This window comes from Equus przewalskii, chromosome 13, assembly GCF_037783145.1.
Source record: "Equus przewalskii isolate Varuska chromosome 13, EquPr2, whole genome shotgun sequence".
In the NCBI taxonomy this organism is placed as follows: Eukaryota; Metazoa; Chordata; class Mammalia; order Perissodactyla; family Equidae; genus Equus; species Equus przewalskii.
The window spans coordinates 52,735,803-52,757,111 of record NC_091843.1 but is presented as its reverse complement, the minus strand read 5'-3'; the positions used below and the strand labels follow the sequence as shown (position 1 = coordinate 52,757,111).

Below are 21,309 nucleotides of genomic sequence, written 5' to 3'. Positions count from 1 at the left end.
TGGGTGGAGACTTTTGTAGAGAAGATGCGGAAGCAAAGCAAGGGAATGATTTGATTGGCTAGACCTTAAGTGTTTGCCTTATTTGGAAGAGCCTCATTGGCTGTCTGTGATTGGTTGTCCTTAGTTTGGATTTCTTAACTTTAAGGCATTTACAGGCTATGTGAGTCTACTCACGTAGACTGCTAAGGTATTAGAGCCACCTCAGTTTAATGGTCTCCTTATTTAATTAATTTAGTAATCCTTGACGTTATATTGCTTCTTTGCTGAGAAATTCTCTCATGGACACAGACTGTGCTCCTAACGCTGACCTGCTATTTCTCAAATGTGTGTGATTAAGTTGCAAGGGAGCCTGAATGAGAAAATGGACGATTCAGTACCAGCTCATCCCACTAATAAGAAAAGTAACACAAATATACTCCAGTAGTATAAGAATTCGAATTACTTTAATATATTAAGAGCAGCACATAATTAAATTCTAAGAATCAAGAATCATATTTCTCTTACTGGGGACACCTGCATCAGAAGAGAGTTAGTCTGGATGAGGACAACCCATTAGGGATCCTCATTATAGCACTGTGTGCAGATTATATGGTAGAGAAAGAACAGAGGAGGTGATATTACCAATGTCAGCCCATTTTCTCTGGCCACATTAGCCTGGAGTTTTAAAAGGGATCATGTACATGGTAATAACCTATATTTTCAGCTTTTTTATTCCTTTGGCTATTACAAACCTCCGTGTCCTCCCCACCTACCTGCTTCAGAGTCCCTGGGGTTGTCTGCTGTGCGCTGTCTAGTTCTCTCTGCACCTGTGGGTTTCCTGATGCACTTCCGTCCTCCTCAGCTGCAGCCTTCATGTTGTTGGCTGGCTGCCCTCGGAGGGGACACAGATTTTACTCTCAGTTGGCAGCCTCCCCTGGTACTGTTCTTGCCTCTGAGTCTGATTTATTTTCTGGAGTTCTTGATGTGAACCAATCAGAAGCAGGATAATGCTGTCTTCTCTCTTTTGGGATATGTGTGAATATCAGAGCAGGGCCGTGTTGTTGGGACATTTTCTCTGTATTTTTAGATGTATAGCACTGTCTTTATAGCAGTGAGATGTGAGTCCATGATGGCAGGTAGGCCATGGACAAAGCTGGGAAACATTAAAAACTGTATTAAGACCATCACCTTGTCTTCCTCTTGGTTCCTCATGAAAATACCTATCACTATTTTCTGGCAGGCTAATACCTATTAACTGCCAGAGGGGACTGTCACAACATAGAACCTAGACTCAAGCATAGGGGGCCCAAAATATCAATATTTGTCTTCAACCTGGGGCTGACTTTTTCCATTCTATTTTCTGTTCCGGCTTTCTTGTATTCTTGGCTTCTGTTTCTTTGGTTAATTGATTTTTTTTTTTTTTTAATCCTTAGCTATTGAAGTGAAAACTGCTTTGAAAGGCAAAACTCCTGAGGTCAGATCTGTCTCTCTGACTGAAGGGAAGGAAATGAACGGAACCCCTTGAAGCAAAGTTGTGTATTTCCATTCAGAAGAGGAACATTCTACCTCTCTCTTGTGGTGAGTGACACCCCATCAGCTGGAAAGGCTCTCATTCCCGGGGCTAAGAAATAAGGAATCTGGTGCTCAGTGATGTTGTACATACAAAACAAAACAAATCTACAGTGGGATTTAAAGCAGTGTTTACAATTAACCAAAGGACGCAGCGCTTGCTAGATTTGGATTTGTGGGAAGGTCTCTTGGGGCACTGCCCCTGTTTCACTGTCCAGAGTGAAACGAATATTCCCCCCTTCAAAATGGGACTCCTAGGAATACCATCAGGGAGCCATCCTCTCTCAGTACCTTCCTGGCATCTCCCTAAACCGTCCTGAATCCACATCTTTTCTTTACTTTCTGTTTATTAAATCCTCAAAGAGGATCAGATGCCACCTGAGAGTGTGAACTCTGTTTGTAGGAAGGTATTTCTTGCCAGGCAACACTTAAAAAGGCAGCATGATGTGAGAAAAAAAAGCAGTAATCTGGGTGTCAGAAGACCTGGAATTTTTCTTTGCTATTAACTGTGCTACCCTGTATATAAGGGTAATTGCCTTCTCTACCTTCCATCCCCACTCAATCCCTCCATCTCCTCAGGTCTGTTTCTTTGTAAATAGGCTTCATCTACCTGATGCCCTCCTTCTCTAAAGCTCTGAGTATATAACTGTGGAAAACTTCTCCCACCAAAGGAGTTTCATCAGACCCCAATGCAAAGTTTCTAGTTGTGGGGGGAGATGTCTTCTGGTACATTTATCGAGCACCTCCTATGCACCAGGTGCAAGCCACTGTGCAAGGCACCCTTTACATGTGCCACTGAATCCTTGATGATGATGATGACCACAAGCACATAGCTCTTACTCTGAGGCAGACACTGGTCTAATCAGTTTACATATGTTCACTCATTTAAATCTTCATCAGAGACTCTATGATGTTGGTACTTTTATGATCTTCATTTTGCAGATGGCCATCTGAGCTTTAAAGTAGAAACAAACAAACAAACATACAAAGTGCCCAGGGTCCTCAGGCTGATCTCAACTATTCATAAACCACGACAGGACAATTATCCTCTCTTTCTGGAGGAGGAGGTTGGGGTTCTAACAGGCTAAGGGGAACTGACCACCGGCAAGAGCAAGTAAGTAGCACACCTGGAAATCTAACTGAGGTCCAGCTCATTCCAGATCCCACATTCTTTCCACTCTGCTGCTTAGTGCTCCTAGAGACATTTTTGCTTTGTCATAAACTGCAGAGCATGGCATTTTTAATGAAAGAAAAGTTTGCCAAATGAAAAGCAGATAATAAGGTATTTGGAATGCTTTGCAGTAAATAAGTCTCTTTCAGAATTCTCATCTTCTCCCACTCAAATTGCTAAAGCCATATGGTAACAATGACCTCAGCCTGGCTGAGGGAGGGTGGGAGTGAATCCTCTCATTTTATTGCTCAGGGTAGATCCTGGAGTCCAACAAAGCTCTCCTTTAGGTTGCTGAGCCATGGGTCAGGAATTGGGTCAATCAGATGTTGGCTTTCCCCATCAGCCTCTTCTTTCCTCTCCTGTTTTAGCCATGTCTTGGAACACCATTACTTTAGGAGAGAAATAGAGCTTAAAATTGGATCCACATTAAAAATGTTAGAAATATCAATGCCAACTTGTTTCACAAATAGATGAGACCTAGTGCATCATTTGAACACGACTACCTGAGACTTGAGGAGAGTCTTTTTTTTTTTTTATAAAAAAGTAATAGGTAATCTTAGATACTCCCTGAGAATTTTGAAATATTCCTGTGAAACTGAGAGGCTAGAAGAGAAATTTGATTATTTCTATATGATATACAGCTGAATGTGAAGCCAGATGCTCACCTTTGTATCCAGAAGAATGTATGTTTCTACTTAAGCTAGCTGTCGAGGATTTGAGGGATATGAAGACAAGCAAGTCTCAGTCTCTTTCTCTCAGAGCTAGTAATCTGTTAAGGGAAATGAGATGTCAACTGTAATAATCTGTGCTATGAGGGGAAGCATACCATTTACTGCCCATCTACCATAGCCCAGGCATTATGTCAAGTGCTCTACTTAAGGACATGGCAAGATGGGAGTATTATCCCTGTTTTGAGGGGAAGAAAGTGAGGATCAGAATAAGTTGTCCTGGGCCAATAGATCTTTATTAATGCAGCTGAGATTCAAACTCAGGTGGTTCTGATGACACACCTGCACTCTTTCTCCTACATGCTACTATGAATTAGGCAGGATACCATTTAACATTTAATGGTTTAACTCACTAGATATCCCTTCATGGGATTTAAAGGTTTATGTAATTAGGTCACAAAGTTACATAACATTTGAGATGACAATTTTTGACTTGGGGTATTTTGAGGAATCTTGGGCAAATCAAATAATTTTGAGTTTTTTAAAAGGAATGTGCAAAACAGAAAACTGTATCCATTTCTTGTGCTTTTATGTTTGTGGGAGAAGGGTTATGGGTGGTCTTTGGGCGGGATAGAAGAGGCTTGGATATCATTTGGCTATATTACTTGGTAATAAATAATGGTTTTGAATTTTGACTTGGCTACTTCAAAATGGCTGTATCAGCTGAGCAGGAGTTAACAGTTTGATGAGGCTACCAAAAAACCAGTCTTAGGAGAAATATCTGTGATGGAGAATTAGGAACCCCACTCTCCTTTCCTTGGACAGACCTTATTTGGAATGCTGTGTTCAGTTCTGCAGAATATGCATTAAAACAAATGTAAAGCAACTAGGACACATTCAGGAGAAAGTTGGATGGTAACAGGGAAATTAAATCTGGATGTTTGGAGGAATAGGGCTGTGTAGCTAAAGAAAAGACTTGGAGGGCTGAGATAACAGTCTTCAGAAATTAGGACTCTCTTTGGGAAGAAGAATGTAGATTTGTTCTCTGTGGCCCCGAGAGATGCAACTAGAAACAGACTCTAGGGGAGTAGATTGTCCTTATAAGAAAGAATTTTCTGTTATACTTGCTCAAATATGTAGAGCTTTTTCTTTTTCTTTCTTTTATTTTTTAGAGAGTGGTGGATTCCTGGTCCCTGAAAGCATTGGAACATGGGCCAAGTAACTACTTGGTGAGCCATTGTAAAGGAAATTCAAGGGGTACCATGAGGATTGGGTTTCACAAGCCTCAAAGTCCTTCCCAAGTCTGAGCATCTCAGTGGCTGCTGGACTATCTTTCCGGGTTTTGCCTTCACCTTGGTCACCAGGATTGCGACACGCTTTTGGGGTATGGATGGATGGGTAGATGACAGGGGATGGGAAGAATCCACAATGGCAGAGCAGTTACTTTGTTCATTCTAATTTGGTCTGCCATTTTTTATTTTGCCTTTCCTATGTACCTCACATACTTGCCTTAAATTGTAGGTACCCAGAGGCCTGTAGGCGCAGATGTGTAATTTGTGATCCTCAACTTAGCATGCCATCTTATGCAATTGGGGGTCTTATAAATGTTTTTTTGACAATGATTTTATCGGGTATCAAGTATTATCTGGCTCCAACAGTAAGACAGTCTAACTTGGCTACATGTACAAACTCTAACCTTAGGTTTGTAAAACTTGTGGCTGCCTCTTCTCTCTGGGGGAAGACAAAAGTTGAATTCCTTTCCTAATTTCAATGAGATGGAAATTTTGGGGCACCCAAGAGACAGCGGACTAGTCAAAGGGTTTCACACACACTTAAAAGTAGCCTTAAAAATTACCCATATGCTAGCTCCCACCTCTGTCAGGTAGGAATCTTCAACTGTTTTCAGTCTCTAACATTTTTTTCCCATTTAAGGACTGAAAGTGATTGATAGAAGGTTTTTGCTCAGAGCCTACAGCTGAACTCTTGTAAAGTCAACAGTAAATATTCCAGCAAAAGGAGTGGGAGGTTGACCATTTTATTGCTTTCCTCAGGGCAGACACTGTGGGCTCATGACAACATCTAATCTTCAGTGACCTCACTTGTCACACCTAGAAGCTGGTTTCTCTCTAATCCTTTACAGAGCTATAAACAGCAGGGGAAGCATGATTTATAGACCAAGCTGGATTTTAAGCATGGGATTTGCGGGCACTTCGTATTCCCCTCCTTACTGAGGAGACACTGACCACCTTTTGGAAGGGACACCGAGACCTTGATCACAATCCATTAATCTCATTTACCTCCATGAATTGATGTCATAGGTATTAGGTTCATGGAGGAGATTTTCAAAATCCTACTAAATGGGTTTAAAGAAAGATGCGGCTCAGTTCAGATTAATCTTTTGGGCCAAGGTTTTTCCTAAGCACCAGTAATCATCTGAGCCTGCTTCATAAGACTTGCTTCCCTTGCTTACAATTTATGCTCATCAGCCAAGTCCCTAATGGGAAGGTGTCCTTTGTAGTTGTGGGTTTTACCCCAATCTCTGGGCTCTTTTATAATTAAACTTTGATGACTCTGTAGTTATTTGAATTCCCTGAGTCTCAACTCAGTTGTTAACATTACTAATTTGCAATGTATATATGTCATATATTCTTAATACATGGCTTCACACAGTTGTACCATCTCAGGAATATCTACTCTGTTACAAATTTATGAGGAATTTGAATATTTATTTTTGGTACTTTCTCATCAGCATCCCAACATCTAACTCCCTACCAGATACCATTGGGTCCTTGCTTTATCTCCTGAAAAATGGTCCAATTCTTGGCCTGTTTTCCTCTAGTCCTTGCTAAAACAGTGGCTAATGATGGGTTTAAGTGAAGGTTTTCTCATAAGCTTATTTTTATTTTAATAAAAATCTTTGAAGGTTAAATATTTGAAGTACTGAATCTCTATAGTTAAATTTTAGGCAGTGGGAAAAAATAGTTTTAGATGAAGATGAAGGGAGTTGGTTGATTACATGGGACACAGGACAAACAAGGCTCTCACTGTGGTTCAGATGCATGGTTATGGTGACGGGCTGGGATAGATTCAGAGATGGCACTTCTGTGCTGGTATGGGGAAAAATAAAAGAGACAACTGGTCAAAGCATCATTTAGTTTGGGGAGAAAGAAGATCCAGTAGTTTGGCAGTTTATTTATTTAAGCTTTTGTCTTTTAGTGGGTGGGAGAGTAAGTAGGAGAGCTCATATTAAGTGGAAGGAGCTGTGGAGAATCCAGAAATAAGGAATCATGGTCTCTCCTCTCCAAGGGTTCGTATCCTGTGTCATGGGGAAATCAGACATGTTCATTAATAGGCTGGCCCGAATGCAGAATATGAAAAGAGCTATCACAGAGGTACAACAACAGGCTATGAAAATGTGTGATCCATTCTCACTGGGATATCTGGACAGGCTTCTTGTAGTAAGTGGGACTTTAGTTGAACTCAAAAACAAATTACACTTTGAAAATTTGTATTTTTGAAAGAAATGACTTGAGCAAGAACCTGTGCTCTGTTTGAGAGAGGGAAGTATGGCTTAGTGGAGTGGAGGCTCAAGGTTGAGCTTTGTGCTGTAATATGGAAAACTCAATATAGGCCTCAACCCTGCAGGACTTTGAATGTTTGGTTGAATATTTTAGATTTTATTCTGTTCATATTAGAAAACCATTTAAGATTTGAGCAGGGGAATAATATTCTTTAATAGCTATGACCTAGATGGATTAATGGGGAATAACATACTCATTTGTCCATAATTTTGGGGAGAGTAGAAGATTGCCTCTAACTCATTAGACGTGCGTTGTATTTGCAGGAGCAAATAGGCAGCATATCTTAATGCCTAAATCTTCCTCCCATATAGGCATTCTTTTTCAACATGGAGCAAATATTTGGCAGCCAAATAATCTTTAGAGTAATACGAGCAAAAGCTATTTGGAATAAATGTTTCAGAACCATTTGTTACTTTGCACAAACCTATGAGCAAATAGGATTGAGCTAAAGCATTTACCACAGAATGCGGTTGTGCAGGGGCTGCCATGCTATTATATATACTTTTTTCTTGGCTAAACTCTAGCTGTTGCCACCACTATTCCTCAAAGACCTGGCATGTCAACAAGATAATCGAAATAACAAAATGGGAGTCAAAAGTTTTTCTACCTGTTTCTAGAAGTCTTAGGAAGATCATTTCCTTTGTATTCTTTACATTCAGAGTATACAAGCCTCCTAGACATCTAATCTTTACTAGGTCAAACATTTCAAAAGACAGCGAAATTGTTTTCCAGTTGCTTTTCAGTTTAAGGCAAGTATTTTAAGGGCTTCTAAACCCCCCTTCCTGAATCTATTTATAAAAAAGAAACAAAACAAAAAACTAAGTAAATGCCATATAATGCCAACTACATTGTCCTGGTGTGAAAATCCTAACATTGCATGGTGGAAAAACGTTCTGAATTGTGACCTAAGAAATCTGAGTTCTAGCCCTTGTGTTGTGAAGTTACAGCTTGATGGTTTTTGTCAAGTCCCATATTTAATGGGAAGGGATTAGGATTTTTCTATATGGTCTCTGTGCCATTCAGTAGTACTGTTCACATTTTTCCTAAGGAGTCTAGAAAATGGGGAGACACACGATAAGATTGTGGTCAATGATTTTGGGTGGAAATGATGTGTGTTACTTTTGAGCCAGAACATTTAATGCCAGTGTGAGACTTTGCAGAATCCTTTCTCTCTGTAGTGATGATTGACACTTTTCCAGATAATGGTGGCTTTGTCAACCTGGCTCCAGGAATGAGGTCAATGAAGAGCAGAACTAGCTAGCACACAAGGGGCATGTACTGAGCCAGAACTGAGCCTTTCTTGTTTTAAGCCACTGAGATTTTGGGCGGTTATTTTTTATGGTAAAATAATCAAGCTTATTCTTGATTTATATGGTCTCTGAAAAGTATAACTGTGATGAATGGGGGGAAGCCCCAAGAAGATCCTTTCTTTTCTTAAATTAAAATTTTACTGAGTTTTCTATAGATGGATGTTAGAACTGCTTTGAGGGGCAGTGAGTTTCCCATCATTGGGAATACTGAAATATAGACCACGGAACGTCTCGAAGGTGCTGCTGGAGAAATTGAAGGAGGTCATGTGATACAATAAGAAATATATATTTGGTCTTCAACCCACTTCTGCCAGAGAGCTCCTAAAACTCTTGGATTTCCTAAGTGATGAGAGTGGTAAAGGTGTCTGGTAACGTTAATGAGGTGACTTTTGGAAAGCACCTAAGGATGGGTGTTGGTTGCCAGTGGAGCCAACCATGTGATTAGAAGGTTGGAACTTTCAGTCCCACCCCTGGACCTCTGGGGAGGGCAGAGGGACTAAAGGTTGAATCAATAACCCATGGCCAATGATTTAATCAATCATGCCTATGTAATGAAGCCTCCATGAAAATCCAAAAAGAGGGAGTTCAGAGAACTTCTGGGCTGGTGAACACGTGAAGATTCAGGGAGAGTGGCACGCTCAGAGAGTGTGGAAGCTCCGTGCCGTTTCCACATATCTTGTCCTATGCATCTCTTTCATCTGACTGTTCTTGAGTTATAACCTTTTGTAATAAACCAGTTATCCAGTAAGTAGAATGTTTCTTTGAGTTCAGTGAGCTGCTTCATCTGAGCAAATTAGTCAAACCCCAAGTAGAGGTTGTTGGAACCTCTGATCTATGTAGCTGGTCAGTCAGAAGCACAGGTGACAAACTGGATTTGTGACTGGTGTCTGAAGTGTGTTTGTGTGTCAGGGGACCAGTGTTGTAGCACTGAGCTCTTACCCTGTGGAATCTTATGCTATCCCTGGGTAGTAAGTGTCAGAATTGAGTTGCACTTTAAGACACCCTGCTGGTGTCCAGGAATTTCTTAGTGGCACGAGGAACCCCCTGACCTCCCACATTGGAATTGGTACTAGAACCTTAAGTTGGATTAGAGAATTTCAAGGACCATTCTAGTTTAAAAGTATTCAGCAGCTCCTGAGGGTAACTGTTTCTCCTCACATTTATGCAGCAGATGTGATTTATGAAATGTTTTCTCCAGTGTTAACTTATTTGCTCTCCTGTAGATAGCAAGGGGTTTTATCTACTGTGCCTTCCAAGGAGACTTGCAGAGATGCTAAGAAAAACTTGTTGAGAGAAGCAAGCTCATTCTTTACCTGAATCCCATAGCTGTTCTGATAGGTGTGTAGTGATAGCTTGCTGTGGTTTTCATTTGCGTTTTCCTAATGGTTAACAGTATTAAACATCATTTACGTATTTATTTGCCACCTGTTGTTCTCTTCAGTGAAACATTTTTCATGTCTTTTGTCCATTTCTAATTGGGATTGTTTATTTTTTTACTGCTGAGCCTGAGAGTTCTTTATATATTCTAGATATTACTCCTCTGTTGGATATGTGGTTTGCAAATATTTTCTCCCTGTCTGTAGCTTGTCCTCTGGTACTCTTAAGAGGATCTTTTCCATAGCAAATGGTTTTAATTTTGATGAGGTCTAGTTTATCTATTTTTCCTTTTATGGATTATCTCTCTCCTGGATTGTTGCAATAGATCCACTGTTCTCTCTGATTCTGCCTGTGCCTCCCAATCATCTATTTTTACCGGAGCAATCAGAGTGATCTTTTCAAATGTAATTTCTCACTCAAACCTCTGCAAGCTTTCCATGTCACTCAGAGTTAAAGCCAAAGTCCTGACATTAGCCTATAAGACCCTACATAATCTGGTCCCTCATTATCTCTGTGACCTCGTTTCCCACTACTCTCTCTCCCTCGGCTCTGGCCGCACTGGCTTCCTTGATGATATTCAAATAAGTCAAGCAACCCCTGATCCAGGACTCTAGCCTCTTCTTTTTGCCTGGAAAATATAGTGTTGGCTCTAAGCTCTCTTAGTGCCCTCAGGTCTTACTGAAACTGGGCTTGTTTAGTGAAGACTTCCATGACCTCTCATTTAACATAGAAATGCCCCCATTTCTTATAGTCCCAAGCTCAGACTCTTGCTTTATTTTTCTGCATGATACTTGTCAGTATCCAACCTACTACATATTTTACTTATTTTTAAAAATTTTCTATTTTCTCCTCTAGAATTAAGCTCTTTGAAAGAAAATCCTTTTATCTGTTTTGTTCATAAATGTTCGACTACAGTGTCTAGAGAGCCTGGTACACAGTAGAGACTCAATAAATATTTATAGAATTACCAAGACAAAAAACAACAAATGTTGGAGAGGATGTGGCAAAAAGGGAACACTCATACACTACTGGTGGGAATGCAAACTGGGGCAGCGTTCCACCAGTTTATGGAAAACAGTATGGAAACAGTATGGAGATTCCTCAAAAAACTAAAAATAGAAATACCATATAACCCAGCTATCCTACTATTGGTATCTACCCAAACAACTTGAAATCAACAATCCAAAGTAACATATGTATCCCTGTGTTCATTGCAGCACTATTCACAACAGCCAAGACATGGAAACAATCCAAGTACCCATTGTCTGACGATTGGATAAAGAAGATATAGTATATATATACAATGGAATACTACTCAGCCATAAAAAAGACAAAATCATCCCATTTGCAACAACATGGATGGATCTGGAGGGACTTATGCTAAGCAAAATCAGCCAGACAAGAAAGACAAACACCATATGATTTCACTCTTGTGTGGCATATAAACAAACACATGGACAAAGAAAACAGTTCAGTTGTTACAGGGGGAGGGGGTTCGAGGTGGGCACAGGGGGTGAAGGGGAGCACTTGCGTGGTGACAGGCAAGAAATATGTACGAATGAAATTTCACAATGATGTAAACTATTATGAACTCAATAAAAAAAGAAAAAAGAAAAAAGGAATGTAACTCTACATCTATACTTGTCAGGTCTAGTTCTTCAGTTATAAATTATTAAATTCTTTTAAAAATGGAGATATAGTTGATGTATAACATTGTGTAAGTTTAAGGTGTACAACATGTCCATTTGATACACATATATTGCAATATGATCACCACCACAGCATGAGCTAACACCTGCATCACATCACATAACTATCATTTAAAAATAAATAAATAAGTAAATATTTATAGAATGAAGAAATGAAGGATCGACTAAGTATGTCCCACCCTAGCTTGGACTTGCTGTGATAAACCCTGTTGGTCCCAACTTAGAGAACCTGAGCTGGTGCCATTGGAATCAACTTTCCTTTTCTGAAAAGATGTTCAGTTCTTTCAGAAATTCAGGGTCTAAGAAAGATGGCTTAAGAATTATCCTCTTTGGAAGAATGGAATTAGAACTTCTAATGAAATTTCAATTCCTCATGAAATAATGATCATCAGTAGTTACTAATGCTATTTGTTGAAAGGCTGATGGAGAACATTGTAGTCGAGGGATCAAGTTGACAGCACTCGAATACACTGATCAATCTTAGCATCATTAAAACTGGGACAACTTTATGTGCTTGTTGTGATGTAATAGGAAGGTACACAGCATCACTTATAAGATAATCTTAGGATAATAAGAAAGTGAATCTAAATCTAATAAATTCTCTAGCTCTAACCACCTGTTTGCAAGGAAATACAGGTAATAGGGGAACATCTTAAATGACATCACAGGAATACAATCAACCAACTCCAAACGGTGGAAAATTCTATAGGATAAACAATGTAGTTTCTTAAAAAAAAAAATAGCAAAAAAAAAAGGGAAGGAAAACTGTTGTAGACCAAAAGACATATCAACCAATTGCAATGTGTGGACCTTATTTGGATCTTGATTTCAGTGAACCAGGTATAAAAAAGGCATTTTAACATGGTTAGAGGAGATTGAGTGTGGCTTGGTTATTAAGTGATATGAAGGAATTATGGTTAAATTTCTTGGGTGAAATAACGATATTACTGTTATGTTAAAAAAAAGTTCTCTGGGCTGCCCTGTGGCCAAGGGGTTAAGTCCCTGTGCTCCACTTGAGGGGCCCAGGTTTTGCTGGCACAGATCCTGGGTGTGGACCTACACATCTCTCATCAAGCCATGCTGTGGTGGCATACCACCTTGAAGGACTGGAATGACTTGCACCTAGGATGTACACCTATGTACTCGAGCTTTGGGGAGGAAAAAAAAAGAGGAAGATTGGCCACAGATGTTCACTCAGGGCCAATCTTCCTCACCAAAAAGTATAACTTTGCAAAAAAAGAGAAAGAAAAAGTTCTTATCTGTTGGAGATAAATATTGCTGCATTTAAGGAGAAATAACCCAAAGTCTGAGATATGCTTTAAAATACGGCACCTCTCCCAACCCACCCCCCCCCACCCAAAACATACCTAAAATAAAATAAATGAACAAAAAGCTAAGAGAGTATGTTTGTGTGTGCGTGTGTAGGGGCGTGGACAGAATATAACGACAGAATATTGGTAATTGTTGAAAGTGGGTGATGCATACGGGGAGCGGCCCTTCCATTACACAATTCTCTTTACTTTGTGTATGTTTGAAACTTTCTACTGCAAAAAGTTAAAAAAAAAATCCTCTTTGCTGCTTCTTTTCTGAAGATTCTCTGAGAGACGGGAAGATTTAATCTCATCAGCAAATCCTTATAAGGCTGCATTTATGGTATCTTCACTCTCCCTCTGCCCAAGGCTTTTAGGCATTCTTTAGTACCCTTTCAGATTTGTTCCCACCTTAGTCCACTGGCATTCCTAACGTCAGTAGTGACTCCTGGGAGTCTCCCTCATCGCTGCACCCCAGCCCTCCCACTGGATCATGGCCATGGCCTCAAAATGAGGTTCTCTGATTTTAGATCAGAATCAGGAGGATCCAGATGGGTTGCCACTTATAACCAGTATAAATTTCAGCCCACAAGGAGAGGTATGCAAGAAATAGTACGACTTTTTTTTATAACTCCACTTAATTTGTATTTTAAACCTTAATCCTACTGGTGTCCAGTTTGGAGTTCCACCCATCCCTCTTTGGAAATCATACAGGGCCAAGGTTTTGAGGATTGGGTAAGAGCATCGTCTCTGGTTATTGGAGCACAGAGTTGTAGGTTAGATGTCCATCAGCTCAGTTGCCATGCCTCCTTCAGGTTTGGTGGCTTCTGTGCCTTGTAAGGGACTTGTTGCCATGATTCTGCTTGTACGCCCAATACAGCCATCTCCTCTTGGAGTTTTTGCCACACTTACCTCTCCAGCCACATTTGAGAGGCCCCTTCTCCCCTATGATCCACAGACATCTCTCTGACTTAGCATCTCACAACACTCTAGTAGGGTAAGAAGGGAATTCCTAATTTCAAAAAATTCTGCTTCTGTTATGTTTCTCCTCAAGTATCCTCTCTTTTCTATGGTGTTTGGGATTTTAGAAATAAAAGCCAAGATTATCAGCATGCTACTGTTGCTTTCAGCCCTGCCATGCCCCTCCTCTGGCCAATGAACACCAAGTCTGCTACCCTTTTGAATGCAGAAGGGAAAGGGTGAAATAAAGGGAGAAAAGAAAAAAATTAAACAGGAATAGATTAACATCTCAAAATATCCTGCCACATTTGAAAGATGTGAGAGTTGAATTCATGGGAGAGGTTCCATTGGGGAAAAAGGAATTGTTCTTGAAAATGTGGTCTCCGCAGTTGCACAGACTGTGTTGGATGCAGGTCCACAGAATGCTCTGATGTCATCGTTGAGGTCACTGCTGTGGGCCTGGCAACCTTTGAACCTTAACAGCCCTGCGCTGTAGTGAGCCCTGGGCAGTGCTTCTGGTTCACCAGGTGGCCTGAGTTCTTCACCTATTTCGGAGACTCGATTATTTTTATTAGTATTGAATCATTTCAACGGATTTCCTGAAGGCCAACCTGTAGGGAGAAGGAGAAGCTGGACATTAGGCATCTTCTCCTAAGAGACTCTTCAAACTGCTACTATGAAACGTCGACAAAAGAGGAAACATCTGGAAGATGAAGAGTCCCAGGAAACTGCTGAGAAGGGAGGAGGTATGTGCTGGGCAACTTGTCTGTGGCTCTAGGGTGGCTGGCCGGTCTGGGCCTTCTCTTGGAAAGTGGGATTGAGGAGAACGTGTCACCTACGCAGTAGGGAGGGAGAGTCCTGGTATCGGCGGAGGCTGCCGTGTCCATCCTGTGGGCAATCGTGGTATGAGATGGCATGGAAAGTTCAGATGCCCCTAAGACAGAAGGTCAGCCCTGCTGGTCTGAGGACTTCTCTCCTGGGGCTGCCTGTGGCTGGAGCTATGTCGGACTGATAGCAGGCTGGGATCCCACTTGCTCAGAGGGGCAGTTTTTCTCCATCCCCACGTTCTCTCCTATTCTCTTTATTTGATCTTTCCCTGGGATCTCTGGGTGGAGGGTGTGAAGGGAGCTGATAGAGATTCACAAGTAGCACTGTTCCATTTACCAAAGAGGAAAGAGAAGCCCAATGAGTTAAAGGCCTTGTTGAAAAATATCTTGAGAAGTGAAACGCCTGTTAGGAAGGAGATGAAGAGTTTGTCTAGGGATGGTGTCATATGGAAAGCTTGGAGATTTTGTTCCTTCAGCAGGAAGAGTTTACCAGTTCATGCATGGGAATCCACAGGGGCGGGCGTCCTAGAGGAGATTGGGGAAGGGAGGGGCCTTCCGGAGACTGAGACCACATGCATAGGGGTGAGAAATATTGTCAGGGCCCTGAGGGGTGCTCTGAGAGCCGTGGATTTACTCCCAGGCCACATGGTGACTGCATGCATTAAACAAGTAGCTTACCCTGAGAAAGAGGGTGTCACAGGTAGGAGGAAGGCAGAATGGAGGCCACCCCAGAGATCCTGTGGGAGGCTTCCACCCCAAATTAGAGCCCAGCAGCTTCCACGAGGCCCAGGGTCCAGACAACTGTAGGATAAGCCCTGGGATGGAGGCTGGGACAGTAGGCAGAGTTTTAAGCAACAGCTGTGGCAGGACGGGGAAGGCAGCGATTGCTCCTGCCCCTTCCTCTTGAGAATATTTTTGTCTATGTGTGTGTGTGGTGGCTGGGGAGCAATAGGGAGAATGGGCATAGAGCGCTCATCAGATAGGAAGTCGGAGTGGTAAGGTTCCCGTCACCATGCCTGAACCTCAATACGTGACGCTCAATACGTGTACAAGTGTAAAGAGAATTCTTGTTAAGGGGTCTTCCACGAGACAGTAACCCATATACACTCTGATACAGAGAAAACCTGTACATCTCCACATGCAACTTCTTTATTAAACCACACACAGAGTGTATAGGTATATATGTACATCACTCCTATACTACGTTCACATACAATACGTGTGTATTACCGTCCTCTCCTCCTACACCAAACTCTGAAGATTATATATATATATATATGTGCACAATATATATGTATCTCCTCAACTCTCAACTCAACAAACAGCTACCTTCAACTATCCCTAAGGACCTCTATAAGAACCAGTCACTTGTCATATATTCCGCACTCATGACACATTGTGTAATAATGCCAGACTCACTTTGCACAACCACAATAAAACAGATTCACCAACTGTTATCAGCGTTGCCAGATAAAACAAAGGATGTCCAGTTAAATTTGAATTTCAGATGAACAATGAATAATTTTTTAGTATGCATATGTCCCAAATATTGTATGGGACATACTTACATTAAAAATAAGTATGACCCAGGCCCAGTCCAGTGGCATAGTGGTTAGGTTTGTGCACTCTGCTTCCGTGGCCCGGGGTTCATGGGTTTGGATCCCAGGTGTGGACCTACACACTGTGTATCAAGGCATGCTGTGGCAGCATTCCATATATAAAATAGAGGAAGATTGGCACAGATGTTAGCTCAGGGACAATCTTCCTCACCAAAAAAAAAAAAAAAAAAGAAGACCCCAAAATTGAGTAGGAATACTTACATTAAAAAATTATTCATGGTTTATCTGAAACTTAAATTTAACTAGGTGTCTTTTATTTCTGTTTGCTAAATCTGCTAACCGTTATATACTTACCACCAGCTGACATATTATATACTTATTGTATTTCTGTTTAGTGTACACCTTCCTCTACTAGAATATTCAACATTACCAGAGCCTACAATAGTGGAATAGTGCCTGGTACATATTAGCTGCTCACTGAATATTGTCAAATGAATGAATGAATGAATGAATACACACCATAAATACAAGCCATACCATATAATCATGAAAATTATATGTCCTGTAATTTCTGAGTTGTGAACACAAATCATGCACACAAACTCTCCACAGGCACAGATACACACATTTCCTCCCTACTCACCACACCAACTCCATACTTATCCAAGACTTAGCTGATACACATCACTTTCACAGACATATTCACGGTCAGCACACAGGCCTACCTTCCTAACCAGACACTAACAGAGTAATTGTTGATTTTAATTAAATACTGCAGTATCCACCAGGAACCAGACTCTAAACCATGAGTATTCACTGCACCTGACATATGTCAGACACTCCCTAAATATTTGGACAGATGAATGATGGACAAACATGTCCAACCCACCGTATCTCTGAGGCTTTCATACCTTCCTCAGGAATCTCGAAGTCACAAGAGGATGCCCCTCAGCTTGGATCCACTGGGGTGGCCAAAGACTCAGGCCTAAGGGTAGGGGAGGCCTCCTCTGCCTCCGAATACTTCTCCTGCGTTTCTTCTCCACGCAAGCTCATCCGTGGTGGTAAGGGTGCAGGGCTCCTTGGGTGCGGGACTCATTGGGTGTGGGGTGCGAAGCACACAGATCCAAGGGAGGTGAGAGGAAACCCAAGGCAATCAAGTGACCAGGGCTCTGTGGAGGAGCCTGGGCAGGAGGGCAGAGCTGTTAGGAGAGTGTGGATATGAACTCAGTATGGGAGAGCGTGAGCCCTGGTGGAACCACGGTAGGGAAGTTAAGGAGCAGGGGCCAGAAAGATCTGGGCTCAAGGTGCAAGGCAGAGGGACCTGATTAAGCACCTTCAGAGGAGTATATAAGCTTTGCCTTTTCCTCTGCTCCCCGAGAAGGACAGAATTCTTTAGCACAGGCCTCCTGCATGGGAGTGGGACCATCCAGCTCAGGCCCACACACCTCACACATACAACCACACTCTACACGTATCCATTCTCAACACACACACAAAACCCAAACACATGACCCACAATGTCATTCTCCTGCACTCTAGCCCACATTCCACCAATAACATGCCAATGATATCACAAACTCACATCCTTCTCATAGCACGCCCCCCACAGCATCCCACATACCACAGCCCTCACCACCATCCTCCACACCCCTCTATGCAGATGCCCCTCAGTATCCCTCCACACACAAATGAAAAACCCACAGATGATACCAGATACACTACCCCATAATATGAACGCCACCACCGAGCTCATCACACAACTACATCACACCACAGTCCCTCTCTCCTATACCAGACATATTCTCACATGTTCCCTCAGTTTCTGTCATGCCCCAGCATGGGTCGTGCCCATGCGTGTTCTTATGTTTCTAATTTCCTTTCCCAGGAATCCGGGGATTACATCGAGACAGTCCCCAGCCTACAACACCCCTAGCCCAGGTTCAGGAACAAGGGGAGACTGCTCCCCCCTCACCACATGTCTCCTTCTCGTCCCCTTCATCCTATAAGACCTGTGTGTCCTCTCTGTGTATAAACAAAGAGGAAAGGGGCATGAAAATATACTACATGCAGGTACAAATGAAAAAGGGTGTGGCTGTCTCCTGGGAGACAGAGGAAACCTCAGAGTCACTAGAAAAGCAGCCGAGGATGGAAGAAATGACCCTTCCTGAGGACGTGCGGGTAGGTACTCCCCCCTCTGATATTTCCACCAGAAACCTCCTGTCTGACAGCGAGCCCAGTGGGGAGGAGAAAGAGCATGAGGAAAGGACAGAGTCAAACAGCCCGCCAGGGTCACCCGCAGTGGAGGAGAGACCCAGGGCCAAGACACCTGACTGGCTGGTGACCATGGACATGGGCTTCAGGTGCATGGCCTGCTGCCGGGTCTTCTCCACCTTGGAGAGCCTCCAGGAGCACGTGCAGTTTGGGATCAGGGAGGGCTTCAGCTGCCACGTCTTTCATCTCACCATGGCTCAGCTGACAGGCACAGTGGAATCAGAGAGCACCCAGGAGAAGAAGGAGGAGAAGAAGGAGAAAGAGAAAGAGGAGGAAGAAGAAAAGGAAAATGAAGAGGAGCAGCCCACAGGGGAAGACCCTGGCATGAGGAGACCCTGGAGCCAACGTCCAGGCTATGTGTTTCATTCTCCAAAGGACAGGAAGTGAGCAGGGGCTGGGTCTGCTGAGGGAGCTGTGCCTTCTCCAAGCCAGTACTCTCTCTCCAATCCAGGCTCATGCCTCCATATTGGAGAGTTGAAGCTTTATCAGCTCAGGGACAACTGAAGGGGGGATAAGTGGGCCCCTTGCTTCTTGCCCAGGCATTTAATAAAGCCATGACTGTAGGTGGAAATTTATCCTGAGCTTTTTAGCTCCCACAGGAAGTTCTGAAAATTTCTAAGGGCTAACAGAGCACTTTTCCTCTTTAACTAAGAAGTGTCTTTCTCTGTTTTGGTTTCCACACAGCAACTGAGATTCATGGGCCAGAAGATTCTGGAAGATTGTGTGGCCTTCTCTTAGGAGAGGTAAGGCCTGAGGTCGGCATCGTTTTCTGAGCCTACGTCACCAGGGCCCAGAGGACTCGAAGGGAAGGGGCTGCAGGGCTGCACTGGGTTACCTGGTGGCTCTGCGGCTGCATCAACTTGTGGCATACCCAATGTTTTTGGGGAATTGACCTCCGTTTACTTAAACTAGAAAGTGGAGAGTTTTGACTGGGAGTTTTCTCAGTGTCTCCATGATTAAACTTAACTCTAAGAGGAAATACTGACCGCGGCCCTTCTAGGCAGATGTGAGAACACAGCACAGCCTCAAGGGCCAGAAGAGGTCTGAAGAGAGGACAAAGGGCCTAGGAAGACCAGAGGTTTGAGGCCTGAGAGCCTTCAGCCTGAGCTGGGATCTCACCCTGATCCACGGACATAGCCTTTAGGGAGAAAGGGGAATGTGTAGAGGGAGAAACATGGAATTGAGGTCCCAGGAGATCTGGAAATGTTCTGGAAACTTCATTTTTCTGTAATTGATCTGGAAACAAACTCACTGTGGTGTGAGTGGCTCTGAGCTTTAAGACAAAGGTGAAGGGTAACTCTGACTAGCAGAGCTCATCTCGCTTTTTGTCTCTTCCTGTTCTGCCTCATTTGTTTTATCACTTCCAGGGAGAAGACAGAACCCTGGGGATAGTAGCAGATGGAATGCCAACGGTACAGAGGAGGATGAAGAGACCAGCACTCAGTCTAACATCACATGACAATATAAATACCATATGCAATAAAGGCTGTTTTCCAAACCTTTCCTGGACATACTCTTTAATTACATTTATCTGTCTATCTATCTTTCTACCTACCACCTACATCTGTCTCTCTGTGGTTTGTGGTTTGTGAAGGAGGTTTCATATAAGCACCAAAGATATTGACCAGCCTTTTCCAGAAGCAGCAGTACTCAAGCTCCTGGGATTGATTAGGCTTCTGGTGACTATGTTCCCAAGGCTCGATGCCACAGTTCACATGAGACCATGACAAACTCCACTGAGTTCAGATGAAGTGATTGGGAAGTAGCAGGTGCTGTGGAAACCACGTGAGTGGATCACCATTGAAAGCCCTGTGTGGGGAAACTTCAGAGGCCTGGAGGGTGGTTTCCACGTCTCCCCAGGTCTGGCGTGGAAGAAGGACAGGTAGTTGCAGCTTCACAAGGAAACACGAGGACAGAGGAGAAATTTCTCAGTCTTGAAGCTGCCCTCGGAGTCGATGCCTCTGGAGATGGTGAAGCTTTGTTACAGTGCTCAAAAAGAGGCCAGATGACCACAAACAGGAATTTGGGAAAGAGATCGCTGTATTTGGAGTTTGAGCCAATGAGCTCTGATGTTTCCTGTTCTGACTTTATTTCAATTTCTAAATAAATCCTTATTTAGCCTCTTAAGTTTTTGACCTCATCATCTCTGAACCTCATCCTCACACCACTGCTACCACCCACTGGAACTAAAGGCATCTAGGAGGCACTGAAGACTTATTTTGGTTTTTTTGTTTTGTTTGTTTTTTTAATTTTTATTTTTTATTGCAGTAACATTGGATTGTAACATTATATAACTTTCAGATGTACATCATAATATGTTTCAAATTTTGTGTAGATTACATCATATTCACCACCCAAAAACTAATTATAATCCATCACCACACATGTGAACCTAATCACCCCTTTTGCCCTCTATCCTACCCCCTTCCCCTATGGTAACCACCAATCCAATCCCTGTTGCTATGTGTTTGTTTGTCATTGTTTTTATGTTCTACTTATGAGTGAGATCATATGGTATTTGACTTTCTCCCTCTGACTTATTTCGCTCAGCATAATACCCTCAAGTTCTATCCATGTTGTCACAAATGGCCGGATTTCATCATTTCTTATGGCTGAGTAGTATTCCATTTTGTATATAGACCTCATCTTCTTTATTCGTTAGTCCCTTGATGGACACCTAGGTTGCTTCCAAGTCTTGGCTATTGTGACTAAGGCTGCAATGAACATAGGGATGCATGCATCTTTATGCATTCGTGTTTTCAAGTTCTTTGGATAAATACCCAGCAGCGGAATAGCTGGATGATATGGTAGATCTACTCTTAATTTTCTGAGGAAACTCCATACTGCTTTCCATAGTGGCTGCACCAGTTTGCACTCCCAGCAGCAGAGTATGAGGATTCCTTTCTCTCCACATCCTCTCCCACATTTGTTGTTTCCTGTCTTGTCAATTATAGCCATTCTGACTGGAGTGAGGTGATATCTTGTAGTTTTGCTTTGCATTTCCCTGATAGCTAATGA

The 21,309-nt window shown here is 42.4% G+C and overlaps 1 protein-coding gene and 1 long non-coding RNA gene across 3 annotated transcripts; both read left to right on the top strand.

The window, feature by feature from the left end:
- The first annotated feature begins 1,087 nt into the window (after window positions 1–1,087).
- Window positions 1,088–11,273, top strand: LOC139075401 (uncharacterized). Its single transcript, XR_011525777.1, has 3 exons — window positions 1,088–1,557; window positions 4,560–4,771; window positions 10,873–11,273. It is a non-coding gene; the product is annotated as an uncharacterized lncRNA (long non-coding RNA).
- Window positions 11,274–14,081: 2,808 nt separating this feature from the next.
- FAM170A (family with sequence similarity 170 member A) lies at window positions 14,082–19,795 on the top strand. 2 transcript variants are annotated; one of them, XM_008516031.2, is made up of 6 exons: window positions 14,082–14,380; window positions 16,941–17,081; window positions 17,906–18,198; window positions 18,493–18,674; window positions 18,976–19,034; window positions 19,659–19,793. In XM_008516031.2, exons 1-5 carry the CDS (start codon window positions 14,311–14,313, stop codon window positions 18,980–18,982), a joined length of 693 nt encoding a protein of 230 aa, XP_008514253.1. In that variant the 5' UTR covers window positions 14,082–14,310; the 3' UTR covers window positions 18,983–19,034; window positions 19,659–19,793. The 2 variants fall into 2 exon arrangements, with proteins under 2 accessions (XP_008514253.1, XP_008514252.1); XM_008516030.2 differs by having other exon boundaries at window positions 17,906–18,674; window positions 19,659–19,795.
- The last annotated feature ends 1,514 nt before the right edge of the window (window positions 19,796–21,309 follow it).